Source organism: Leptonychotes weddellii, chromosome 11, assembly GCF_054177405.1.
Source record: "Leptonychotes weddellii isolate Sample4059 chromosome 11, ASM5417740v2, whole genome shotgun sequence".
NCBI lineage: Eukaryota > Metazoa > Chordata > Mammalia > Carnivora > Phocidae > Leptonychotes > Leptonychotes weddellii.
In genome coordinates this window covers 41,977,461-41,990,212 of record NC_138379.1, presented here as the reverse complement: position 1 = coordinate 41,990,212, position 12,752 = coordinate 41,977,461, and the positions used below count along the sequence as shown (strand labels likewise).

Sequence of the window (12,752 nt, the reverse complement as noted above, 5' to 3'; positions counted from 1 at the left end):
CTTCATTAGTTTGTTAGCTTTGTCCTTGGTAATAGGTTTGTACTAGATGAAAAATGTTTTAATGTCCTAGCAACCAGGCAAATTTCCAAACTTGGCCCTCCCACCTGCCAGGTGAATGACCTGGTACTTAGCTTTTGTGCGTCACTTTCTTCATTGTTGAACTATGAATGTTGATAGCACTTAAGTTTATTGTGAGGATTGATTGGGGAAATACGTTTAGCTCTTGGCTAAATACAGTTAGTTTGTGTGCATGTTAAACCTCTCATAAATGTTGTTTTTATTTTTTTATTTTATTTTATTTTATTGAGAGAGACAGAGAGAGAGCATGAGAGGGGGGAGGGTCAGAGAGAGAAGCAGACCCCCTGCTGAGCAGGGAGCCCGATGCGGGACTCGATCCCGGGACTCCAGGATCATGACCTGAGCCGAAGGCAGTCGCTTAACCAACTGAGCCACCCAGGTGCCCCTATAAATGTTGTTTTTATTTTAATTTGTTTTCAACAAAGGGTGCAACAGAGAGGAGCAGGGCAGGACACGTGGGTCGCCTTACCAGCTTTGTGAATATGGGCCTCTGTGGCTCCTCGTTTCTTCCTTGCGAAATGAGGGGGGTGGGTGAGATGACCTCAGGGGCCCCCGCCTCTGCCGCAGTGGGGAGCTCAGGCAGGTTTGATCCTGAGCTGCCTGTGTCGCAGGTTGCTAGAGGAAGAGTCTTCCAAGAGGGCTGACCTGGAGAAGTGGCACCTGGAGCAGCAGCAGGCCATTCAGGCGACCGAGGCGGAGAAGCAGGGGCTGGAGAGTGAGCGCAGCGCGAAGGAACGGGCACTTCAGGAGGCCATGGCGCAGCTGGAGCAGCTGGGGCGCGAGCGGAAACAGGCGCTGGAGCAGTACGAGGTGACCCATGGCGCCTGCACGCGCGGTGGGCCAGCTGCAGAAACAAGCCCCTCATATAACACCCTCTGTTAACTGACTGGACTTGAAGTAAAAACTTAAACATTTAGAACTAACGGTATTTGCTTAGCTGTAAGAAGCGCTGGTAAGAAGGTGGCGTCGCTGTAAGAAGTAGTAGTTTGTACAGGTGCTGAGGTGTAACCAGGTCGAGTCCAGTGCAGAGGCACAGTAACTGGAACAGGGCCAGTTTGATATATAGGCAGTTATGAGCCATAACGAGGGGAGTGCCTGCTACGCGGTTAAGAAGACTCTTGGGCTGCAGCAACGGCCGGGGCAGGAAGCAGCCCGTGCCTCGGAGACTGAGGCAGGGCTCGCAGAGAGGGAACACAGCTGGGAGAGGGCCCCCCTTGCCCCTTGCCCCTTCTGCCCATGGCTGTGATCCCGACCTCCTTGGAGAGGGCATGGCCTTGGCCCCCTGGACGGCAGAAGAGCTGTGACTGGGAGGCTGTCCTCTGGGCACTGGGGTGAGCACCTGCGCCCCCCACCCCCGCCGCAGGAGCTGCTGAGAAGAGCGGCAGGTTCTCAGCCACTGAGCAGGGTCCAGTGGGACCTGGAAGCAAAGCCCCTTCCTCCAGTGTCCCTTCAGTGCCCTTTACTGACGAAGCTTAAGTGGTGCCAACTGGCGAGGAGAGTTACCCGCAGTCACACGCCGGGTGGGTGGGGGGGCGCATTTGGAGCCAAGGGGTGATGCGCCGTGGTGCGCACAAGGATCTCACACATTCGTGCGGAGCAGTGCGAGTCAGTCCTCTGGCTGACCTCGGGCAGGTTACTCAAGCTCTCCGCATCTGGTTTCCACATCTGTAAAACGGGGGTGGCTGGGAGGATTTCTTGGGATAACCCACAAGCATAGAGTAAGTGCCCAATCATTTCTATTTGGCTCTTAAACTCCCATTGTGTTTGCATAGTATCATCTGCTTTTGTTCCAGGGAGTTAAGAAGAAGCTGGAGATGGCAACTAGTAAGACCAAGAGCTGGAAGGACAAAGTGGCCCAGCATGAAGGATTAATTCGATTGATAGAGCCAGGTAACATGCTCCTTGAAGTAATCAGATATTTTTCCAACTTATTTTTCTGTTTTATTTGTGTGTTTGAATTGTGCTAAAAATCTTCGTTAGCCCAAATATATAGAAACCAAGCTGTTTAGGGTCAGTTTCTCTTGAATAACGCACTCTGTCATAGGTAAGAAGGCGCCCTTAATTCCCTTTGCATAAGCCTTCCGGTTGTTTTGGCTGGTGTGACATTGACGGATATTCCTCAGAGGAGAAATAAAGGAGAAAGTTACTGTTTTATCTGTGGGGAAAAGCTTATGTTAACCGAAGGATATGGTACTTCCTGTATTTAATGTGTGTTTGTCCCTTAGGTTCCAAAAACCCTCACCTGATCACAAACTGGGGCCCCGCAGCTTTCACCCAGGCAGAACTGGAAGAAAGAGAGAAGAGCTGGAAGGGGAAGAAGAGCACTGAATGAGGGAGTGAAGGGAGTGACGGGCGGCAGGGGCCCGTTGGTGCGCGGCGGCGGCGTGCGTCTGGAAAGCTCGATGCTAAAGACACAGGAACTGGCTTTGCTACTTCTAACCTTCCTCCTTCCGTGCCTCCTAGCAGGTCAACGTACTGAGGAAGCCTTCTTCTTTCTCTGCCTGAAAATAAGGGCTTACCTGAAAAGAAAAAAAAGTCGACACTATCACGCTCTTTATTTACTCTTTCTTTGAAAACTTCAGCTTTTGAAAATTCCCTTTAGCTCCCTCAGGGCCTTGTGGGAAGCAGGCCGTGCGCACGCCGTCCGGGCGGTGTCGTCAGCTGCCGCGTGTGGGGGGCGCGGGAGGGACGGGTCCGTGGCCCGGGGACAGCGCTCCTTCCTTGCCTGACGCAGGCAGTATGTGCCCTTCTCCGAGCGCAAGCTTCTGAACTAGACCGCCGGTCTGCTGGCCTGGGCGTGCCGGTGGCCAGGGAGGGACGCTTGCGACGCCTTCCCCCGCACAGCCGTCCCTGGCGGCGTGTGGCCCTTGCCCCTGCTCGTGGCTTGCGGGCGGCGGTCCGTGGGTGCGGTCGTGCAGAGCTTTCTGCCCATTGTGCTACCGCTGACCCAAGTCCTGGCTCCGGGGCCACCTGCGCAAGGAAGCAAACACCTTCGCCCACAGTGCTCTGGCTAAGATGGATCCTTAGGAATCAAACACAGCACAGAGATGAACTAAGTAAATCCCGTTTGGAATGATAATTTGATACTAACGGAATTCTTTCTAATATTTAAAATGGTTGCGACGGTCAACGTGCTGCCCAACCCCCTTGCTTTTACTTTTGTAGTTACTGTACAGAAAATTTCCAGAGTGTGTGAATGCTTGTCATAATCAGGCCTTTTCCTAAATATTAATAGGGATATGATCATTTATAGGAATTATACATGAAGAAAGTTTTAAAAATGTATTTTTATGATGTCCTGTGTTGAGAAGGAACAAATATTTATAATTTTCAAACATTCTTACCTAAATATTGTACAATGTAATATCCTGAACTTAATTTTTTGCTAATTTTCTAAGATATATTAAAAATGTTTTGTATGTTTGGTTTTTTTGTTTTTGTTTTTGTTTGGTTTTTAGTGAAATGGACTCAGTAAGAAAATAAAAATACCAGAATGGCATGCATTTTAAACTGTCTGATTTAATAGAACAGTAGGGTAAGGTTTTGTGTATGTGTGTGTGTATTTTCATATAATGAGATGGACTTGAGTTTAGGGATACTTCCTGAAAACACTGAATTTGGAGGTTGGACCCCCAAACGAGTGCTGTCACGAGGTTAGCTACGGCTTCACGTTTGGTGTTTGAGTCACTCATGTGGGAAACCACGGCAGATGTGTGTGCTCACAAACGGGAACTTACAACAAGATGATTTCTCCCTCATTGTTGCTCTTACCTCCCAATCCTCTTAACCTCTGCTTTCCCGAATTTTCTTTTTATGCTTTTTAGTTTTTCTTTCAGTTTTACCAGAGTAAACAGTGTGGTTTTTTGTTTTGGTCTCACATGGTTGCCAAGATTAAAATGTCTATTGTGGACTAAGCCAGCCCACTCACTCAGGTCAGCTTGATTGTGTCTTGGAAAGCTGATCTTCCCTTCTAGAGGAAGGTGTTTTCTTAAACATACTTCTCTACTGTAGTGGTTCTCAGCAGGGGACAATTTTGCTGCTCCCCGCATCCCCCGGGGCCTTTGGCAACGTATGGAGACGTTTTTGGTTGTCACAACTGGGAGCGGTTACTCACATCTAGTGAGTAGAGGCCAGAGATGCTGCCGAATGTCCTGCAATTCATGGGACAGTCCCATGTAACCAAGAGTCATCTGGCCCGAGGTGTCGGCAGTGCCAAGGTTGAGACAACTCTACAGAAAGGCAAGTTCTAGTACCCAGAACACAGTGAGTCAGGGTTTTCCTACTGGAGTCCCGGGAGTTGGGCGGAAAGGGGAGGGAGAGAGGCCGCCTGCCCCGAGCGCCGCCAGGCTTCGGAAACTGCCGGTTTGCCTTTTTCACACAGATCCGGACGGAATTGCTTTGGGTATGTTCTAGAGTCTTTCTGTGATGCAGGTTGCTGAGGTGTGAAATACGAAAGTTGCCATGAGCTTGATTTTCTTTCCCCGAGAGGGAGGGTCTGTCGGAAGCCCCCAGCAGCTGGGAAGGAATGAGCGTTCGGAGGCGCTGCGCAGCCGCAGCCGTGCTGTGCCTCGTACCAAAGCCTCTCGGAGCCTCCGCCGAGCGCCAGCCGGGCGTCGCGGCCCCGCGGAGCCAGGATCGGGCTAACCCGAGGCCGCGAGCCGTGGGGAAGAGGCGCTGCCCAGCCTTCCCCGGTTCACGGTAGGTGCTCAAAATTTATTGAAAGGATCAGTCTTGGGAATCGTTTAAGGAATGTGTTTCTCTTCCCCTCTGTTTCCTTGTTTATACTCATTTTGAGACCCATGAAAGTCACGTTTCAGCGTGGGGGAGCTATTTGGTAATATCCACTAGAGCTAAAAACAACATGTACCCAGCGGTTCTACCCCCAGGAGAACTGAGGCACGTGTCACCAAGACCCTACAGGGAGGGTCGTTCACAGCAGCTTTGCTTAGGACGGCCCAAACCGAAACCACCCAATGCCCACCAGCAGGGAGGAGATCAATGAATTGGTGTATTCAAAGGACACTACATTGTAATTAGAAATAACACATCACTGAGAGATGCAACAGCATGAATGAATCTCACAGACATCATGTTGAGCAAAGAAACCAGAGAACATTCTGTGCGATTATAGTAATTTCTGGAACCAGCAAAGCTAATCTGTGGATTTCCAAGTCAGAAGTACAGTGACCTTGGGGTAGGAGGGGTGGTTGTTGATTGCAAAAGAGCGTAAGTGAACCTTCTGGGATGCTGGAAATGCGTAGTTGTTCTATAAGTAAAATGTATCAACCTGACACAAGATTTGTACTGTTCACAGTGGGTCCAAACTCCTCACTTTGCAGAGAAGGACCTGGAAGCGGATGAGCCAAGTCCATACTGGAATGCCTCTTCCAGGATGTGGTTCATTACACCCCCTGCCTCCCCTTTACATTTGGACATCAAACATGCTCATCTCGATGTGTTTCTGTCCCCATCACTCAGCCAGTTGCATGTCCGTGCTTCACCTTGCTATGGAGGGAGGGCCGTGACCGCTCCAGTCCTGCGCTCCGCTTCTGCTGGCCTGTGGTTGCTGAGTGTTCGGCCCCGTGCCGTGGCTAAGCTGTGGCACACACTAAATTCCAGCGAGAGCTAGCCTCATTCCCCTTCCGTCCCCACCACGTAGACGCAGCACACTGTTTCTTAGGGTTGTGCACCCACAGGAATGCAGGCCCTCCCCCCTGCTTGTGTCCACCTCCTCAACAGTGGTCCACAGGGCCTGGCTGAGAGCCAGCAAGGCGTGAGGAGTGGGGAGGGGCAGGCAGCCCCCATTCCATTCAGCCCCTGAGGCTAGCAGCTGACTCTTCCTCCCCATCCGAACCCCTCATTTCCTGTCTCGTGCTACCCTGCCTCTTCCCCTCAGCCAAAACTCCGCTCTGACCTGCAGCCCGCACTAGATTTCTGGAGCAGGCCTCCCTGGGCCCCACTTGGTATGTCCGTGTCTCCCCCCCCCCCTCACTGATCTCAGGTGCTCTGCCCTCCTGATGGGCCATCCTGGGCCAGATCCCCTGGGAAGACGCACTGTGAGCTCAGAGGCTGGGTTCAGGGGGGCCGGGATCCCTGCCACCTCCACACTCAGGTGTCCCTCTGCTCCCCTCAGAAGCCCAGGCCCAGCTGCCGCCTCCCACGTGAGAAGAGGAATCAGGCCACTGTCCAATGCTGCCAAACTGGGCTCTCTGTTCCCATTTGGAGGCCATTTGCATCAGAACACACAGGGAATACAAAAAGGTGTGTAGAAGATTTCACCCCTGAGTCCCAAGGCCCTGTACCTCCCACAGCACAGTTGGCTGAAGGGACAGGGTGAATGGCTTCTTTCTAGTGTGGCTGCCCTCACAGCCTGAGATTACAAGTAGCCAGTGCTTGGCCTTCAAAATTACTGAGTTGGAAAGGAGGCTGGACTTCAGAGTGACACAGACCTGGGTTCTAATGGTTCTAACTTACTGTGTCACCCTGAGTTAGATTCTGTATTCTCAGAGGGGGTCCTGCACAGGTCATGTGTCCTTCTGAGGATGTCACACCTGGAGGCACATGATGTTCATCTGTCCATCACTGGTGAGGGAATATCAACCTGTTCAGGTTTCTCCACAGGACAGAGACGAACTTTCCCCCCAACCCCCGCCCGCCATGTCTCATCCTGGCATATTTTCTTCGGAAAGTCCGGTGGTGAAGGGGTTTTCCATCTTGGCTGGGCCAGGACACATAATAGAGATGCTGCTGGTGAACTGGCAAGTTCTGAGAAAATTCTGCAGGTGACTGAGGTAGGTGGTGATGCAAAGCTACTGGAGAGTGCTCTCTTTGCATTTCCATAGGCAGGTGTCCCGCAAAGGCAGGTACTTGGCAAATGTTTGCATGGCGGTGGTCCTACGGTGGATGGCTTCTGTCCAGCGAGACTCCCACTTCCCAGTCACAGCGGCCCTTTGGAGGGCTGCGACCAGGCTCTGAAGTGGATCTCAAGGGCCTGGGACTGCCACCTCCCAGGAGCCCCAGGACCCCTGCCCTCTGCTTTCCCCTCTGGGATCCCGTGGAAGCCAGAGCTGTTCTCCACTCTCCTCCCAGGGCCTCCCCCAGCTGCTGCTCCCGCTGCCACTTCTGTGGGGTGAGGCTCCCCACTGCACTCCAGCCCTGGTGAACTTTCTCAGAGGTGAGCCCAAGCCTCCTTTTTTTTTTTTTTTAAGATTTTATTTATTTATTAGAGAGAGTGAGATCTAGAGAGATCACACAGAGAGAGGGAGAAGCAGACTCCCTGTGGAGCAGAGAGGCCCCTGTGGGGCTCCATCCCAGGACCCTGGGATCATGACCTGAGCCAAAGGCAGACGCTTAACTGACTGAGCGCCCCCAGGCGCCGGAGCCCAAGGCTCCTTAAGGGCAGGGGAGCCTCCTCATGGCTATATTGACACCTAGTAAGTCCTTAGTAGAGGCTGACTTTTTAATGCCCCAAAGTTGTCCTCAAATATGTCCTGGTTATAGTCCCCTGGGCCCGATCAGAGCTCACAGGAGACAACGTGACTGAACTGCAAGCAACTCTCTTCTACAGAATTTCTGGTCCGTTTAGAGCGTTTATCCCACCCTGTCCTGAGGCTGGGGCTACTTTTTCTTGCCGTTCTTCTAAAGAGAGTTAATACCAGCTTACGTGAAGGATGGACCATCAATCCTAGTCTCAAATCCTAGTCTCCATTTCTCCCAATAGAGATACTAGAAAGCCTTCCCAAATTCCCTGATGGACAAGCTAATTGGGCCCCCTCTTTCCCTGATTTTTGGGGGCGCTTGGGTGGCTCAGTCAGTTAAGCAACTGACTCTTGATTTTGGCTCAGATCATGATCTCAGGGTGGTGGGTCAGAGCCCTGCATCTGGCTCCAAGCTGGGTGCAGCAACCTCTTGGGATTCTCTCTCTCCCTTTCCCTCTGCAGCCCCCCACCCCCCTCAAATAAATAAAATCTTTTAAAAATAACGTTTGTAGTTTTTTTTTCATCGCAAAGTAATACACACCCAATGTGGAAAATGGAGACAAAGGAGGTATGCCGAGAGAATACAATACCGCTATAACCCCACCCTCCAGGGACAATGGACCGGGGTTCTCAGGCCTACTTTCGGCTGTAAGGAGGGACATGCTCGCCCCCGTAAGGGACGATCCCCCTTATCCAGACCTCCCCGGCAGGTCCTGAAGCGGCGCAGACCCAGGGGCAGTGAGCTGTTGACGCCTTTGGGGCAATGAGCCTGTGGCCTGGCGCACGGCGAGGCGGAGCCGGGGACGCGGGCCGGTGGCCTGGGCGACGCCGCTGGAGGCCGCCAGGTGGCAGGCGTGCGCCGCGGCCACGCTCCCGGCCGCCCGGGCCGCCCCGCCGGCCCTCGTCCCGCCCGCGGCAGGGTCGGTCCTGTCGGGGCGGGTGGGAGCGCCCGCGGGTCGCGGCCGTGTCCGCCAAGGGCTGAGGAAACCCACGGACGCCGAGCCTACCGGAGCCGCCCCACTGTGTCTTCAACAGCCCAAAAAGGTGGCGTCCCCCCCCCCCAACTTTACAGATGAAGAAGACGGGGTTGAGACAGGGAACTGGCCAAGGGCAGGCAGTGACGGATGGGGGACAAAACCCAGGTGTCCCGACTCCGAGGCTCCCCCAGCCCCTTGGCATGTACCACACGCCTGCAGTGCAGGCCTGCCTGGAAGCCATGAGGGGAGAAGGTGGGGGAGCCCCCTTCCTCCTCGGGCCCTGAGGTTTCCTTTTGGGGGCCTGGGGAGTGCCCTGCTGGGTAGCTTGAGGCATTCTGGTCATGACTCACCCCTCCCCGCTGCCCCCAGCACGCACATAGCCCGGGCCCTGTTCCTGTAAGAGCCTAGGAAGGGGCGGCTCTCTCCCCTCCGTGTCCTCTGTGGACAGGCTTGGCTGGGGGCCGGGGGCGGGGATGAGAGTGGGTGACGAGGGAGGGGGAGCAGCCAACAAGCAGGGGCCTGTTTCCTGCCTGGTCTGACCCTGGCTGTCCCTGCGGAGGCCCCGGGAAACGGAGCGAGGTCATCCGGGGCGAAATTCCAGCCCGAGCCCTGAGCAGTAACTTCAGTTTTCCTGATAAGGCTCAAGAAGGGACACAGAGTGGTCTCCCCACACCCCCCACCCTGTCAGCACCTCCACTCCTGTGAAGCCTCCGCTGCAGACAGTCGGCCTCGGAAAGAGACAAAGATAGACCCTTGGGCAGATAAGGAGAGAGACAGCCGGGGATAGGGCAAGGAACACAGAGGAAGAGACGGGGAAGGACCCGGCAGTGCCGAGGCCGTGGGTCCGGAGCCCCAGAGATCGGAAACGCTCCCGGGGTTGTGCTTTCTACGGTTGCGCCTGGGAGATGGAGAAAGAAGCGATCATGGCTGAAAACAGAAGGGGCTTGGGGTGTGGGGTGTGGGAGGAAAATGGGTTGGGCTGGCAGCTTGGTGCCTCTCCGCCTGGCTCCTAACGCACGCAGACCTGGGACTGGCAGGTGAGGGGGACGGAGGAGTCTGCATGAGGCACAGTCTCCTAGACTCCAGGAGGCCGGGGGGAGAGGTTGAGATGCGGGCCCTATGCCAGGGGAGGGGCAGACGCAGCTGGGCCCCGATCGCTTACCCGCTGACTTGGGACTTTGTCCCCTGCACACTCTGTGCAGAATATTCGCACCCAGCACTGGCTGTTTGGCTTGGCAAGTGAGCAAGGTGTAAAGTCGCAGCTGGCCTGTGGGCACCCAGTCACCGAATGCAGCCGAGTTAGTCACCACCGCTTCCCACCCCCCACCCTGGGGACAAGGGCTCGTGCCGGCACACACAGTCCTCTCCGCGCAGGTACGGTACAGACGCCGTGTGCGGCTGAGTCATAGCTGCCTCCTCGGCGAGCGCCTGCCTGCACGCACACGCTTGCAGGTGCCCGCAGACACCGCTGACACCTGATCCTGAGTCACGGACACCGTGGAACCCTGGGGAGGGCACGGAGAGTATGTTCTGCCATCCCTCTTTCAACACAGATTGCCACAGATACTCGCACGCATACACGTGCCCACCATACATCCTGCCTGCCCCGTCCTACGAGGGGGTCAGCAACTACATGGGGAATGAATAAATGAGGGACCGAATGAATGAATAAGTACGTGAAAATGTGAGTGACACTCACACCGCTTGGATAGGTAAAATTGTTGGGGCAGCGCTGCAGGGTGGGTCCCTAGTCTATGTCTGTAGGGAGTTGTCTTGCTCCAAATATAGCCTCCATGGGTGGCAGGGAGCCAGGGCTGCCTCCCAAACTGTGACTTCACTGGGCCTGAGGCCCAGCCTCCGAGGAGTTGGAGAAAACAGAGAAGAGGCCCCAGCTTTCTGCAGCCTGGGCTGAGCTGTGACACTGGAGTTGGTGGTGACAGTGTACTCTGGAAATACCACTTGCTCAGGGCCTCGAGCTATAGGGCAGAGGGCTCTGTAGATGGGCCCAGAAAGGACTGGTTCTGGGCTGGGCCCCTGGGAACTGGCTGTCTTGAACTTCTGGGGCCAGATGTGCAGGAGGCCCAGCCGCACCTGAGAGCTGGCCCACCTGGGGGTTGCCAAGCCAAGGCCCATTAGATGGTCCCCCATCTGGGCAAGCCTGCTCCCAGGGCTGCTCCCCTGTCTTCTCAAATCTTCCTTTCCCTAGCCACTCTCCTTCTGCCCTATTTCATCATCTGGAATATTGGATTATTACCCCAACCGGTCTTCCTGCTTTAGATTTCCTCCTCTAATCCATCTTCTTCACAACTGCCAGTGTTCCATTTCTAAAATACAGATCTGATTATATAACTTTGCTGCTCAAAATTCTTCCATAGCTCCCCACTGTTTAGCTGGTGTTCAAGACCCTTCATGATCTGGCCCCACTCTACCATGTGTGTTTTGAGGGGCTGACGTGTAGAGGGACAGTTGTTGGTTCTGACAGGTGGGTGGGTGGGCCCCGGGCAGGCAGGCGCTCTTGCGGATGAAGGGCCTGGTGGGCTGTTTGACTTGCAGACAGATGACTAGATGTCTAGATGGTTGGGAGGCTTGATGGAGGGTGGAGATGTGGAGGGTGGGTGGAAGGATAGTGCTTGAGTCAAGACTATTTTGGTTGCAAGGAACAGACACCTGTATCATCAGGGAAGAGGCGGGAGACAGTTGAGGATAAAACCAGCTGCAGACCTCACCAACATACAAGCCTCCTGCAGGTTGGACCTGGCAGGTCAGGAAGGGCACCCTTCTCTCCATCCTTTGTGGATCTCTCAGTCTGTCCTTCCCATCCTCCCTCAGCTGGTTGGGCGCCCTCCCCTGTGCCCAGCGGCCATCCTCTCAGCTACTCTTGCTCCGCCCACAAGTTTTTATTAGTGCTTATTTATGTGCATGTTTGTACCTCGACCACGCTTCCATGTGCTGAGAGGCAGACTGCGAACAGGAAGTTACAGCCCTCACAAAGCCTGCTTTCTGAGGCGGGGACAGGCCGGCACCTGAGCGTGAGACGCGATGCTGTGGACACCGCAGAGCGGGCGATGAGCGCGGGGGGCCAAGCCAGGGCTGGGGGCTGTCACGCACATGCGCACATGCCGCGGAGCGTCTCTGGGCAGAGAGCGGAGGGAAGTGAGGGGTGAGCTCAGCCAAGTGTGCGGGAGGAGTGTCCTAGGAAGAGGGCAGCACAGTTGTGGTGGTGGCGGCTGGTGCAGATGAGCAAGGGGCCCATGGCCGGAGAAGAGGCCGGACGGGCGCAGAGGGAGGGGTTGCCACAGGTTTTGTAAGCTGTTGTAAGGTCCAGTCCAAGGAAGAGGGAATGGCACCGGGGGCGGGGGGGCTGGACAGAGGATGCCCTGAGCTTTCATTTCTAGGGGCCCCCTAGCCACTGTTGGGTGGAGGAGACTGCTGAGGACGCTCCTGCACAAGCCCAGGTGAGAGGTGGGCCAGGTTGGCGGTGGCGAAGGTGACAAGTGGACAGCTTGAGGGTGTACTTTGAAGTTGGGTCAGCTGTGAGTGTGAGAGCAGGGAACATTCCGTCGAGGACGACTCAGCCTGTGGCCAGGGCAAGTGTAAGGAGTTCCCGTTTCCGAGGAAGAGAAGCAAGGCTGCTGCTTCGGCGGGCAGGGAGTGCTGGGAGAGGAGGTGCACCTGTCACACGGTCAGGGCGCCTCTGCGTGCTCGGGTGGGGGCGTCCGGAGGCAGCCGGGGCTCGCGAAGCGCCTTCGGCCTGAGTTGCGACGACGATGAGGCGGCACTCCGCGCCAGCCGTCCAGCGAAGGGGCAGAGAAAAGACGGGGTCCGGGGCGGTTGGGGGCAACAGGCAGCACGGGCGCCCTGGGCGGAGTGGCCGAGAGGCTGGAGGGAAATCACGAGACACTGGGTGAGAGCGTGTCTGAAGCCAGAGCGGGTGCTGGCAGGAGCCGCGGAGAGCTCGGGAACGGCGAGGCTCCCGCTCACCACCGGTGTCTCCGTGCCCCCCCGGGTGACGTGCCCCGCTCAGCTCCGCTGCGCACAGGGAGGGCCGGGGTGCGACGTGGCCATCCAGCTCCGCCCTTCGGCACCGCGCCTGCCCGTGTCTCCGGGAGCGGGGGCTTAGCGCGGGGACGCGGGGACGAGGGCGCTGCTCGCGGCGGCGCTGGCTCCCGGCTCTTTCCAGGCAGAGGCGAACGGCGGGCTTCGTAGAAAACCCGTGAGT

The 12,752-nt window shown here is 55.6% G+C and overlaps 1 protein-coding gene across 2 annotated transcripts in view; it reads left to right on the top strand.

Annotated features, from left to right (window-relative positions):
- Positions 1 to 3,581, top strand: part of SWAP70 (switching B cell complex subunit SWAP70) — a 60,755-nt gene extending 57,174 nt beyond the window's left edge. For both annotated transcript variants that reach the window (XM_081797393.1, XM_081797394.1), the window contains 3 exons: positions 690 to 888; positions 1,872 to 1,968; positions 2,304 to 3,581. In XM_081797393.1, the coding sequence (XP_081653519.1) occupies positions 690 to 888; positions 1,872 to 1,968; positions 2,304 to 2,410 (403 nt within the window). In that variant the 3' untranslated portion in view covers positions 2,411 to 3,581. The remainder of the gene's footprint in view (positions 1 to 689; positions 889 to 1,871; positions 1,969 to 2,303) is intronic.
- Positions 3,582 to 12,752: the final 9,171 nt, after the last annotated feature.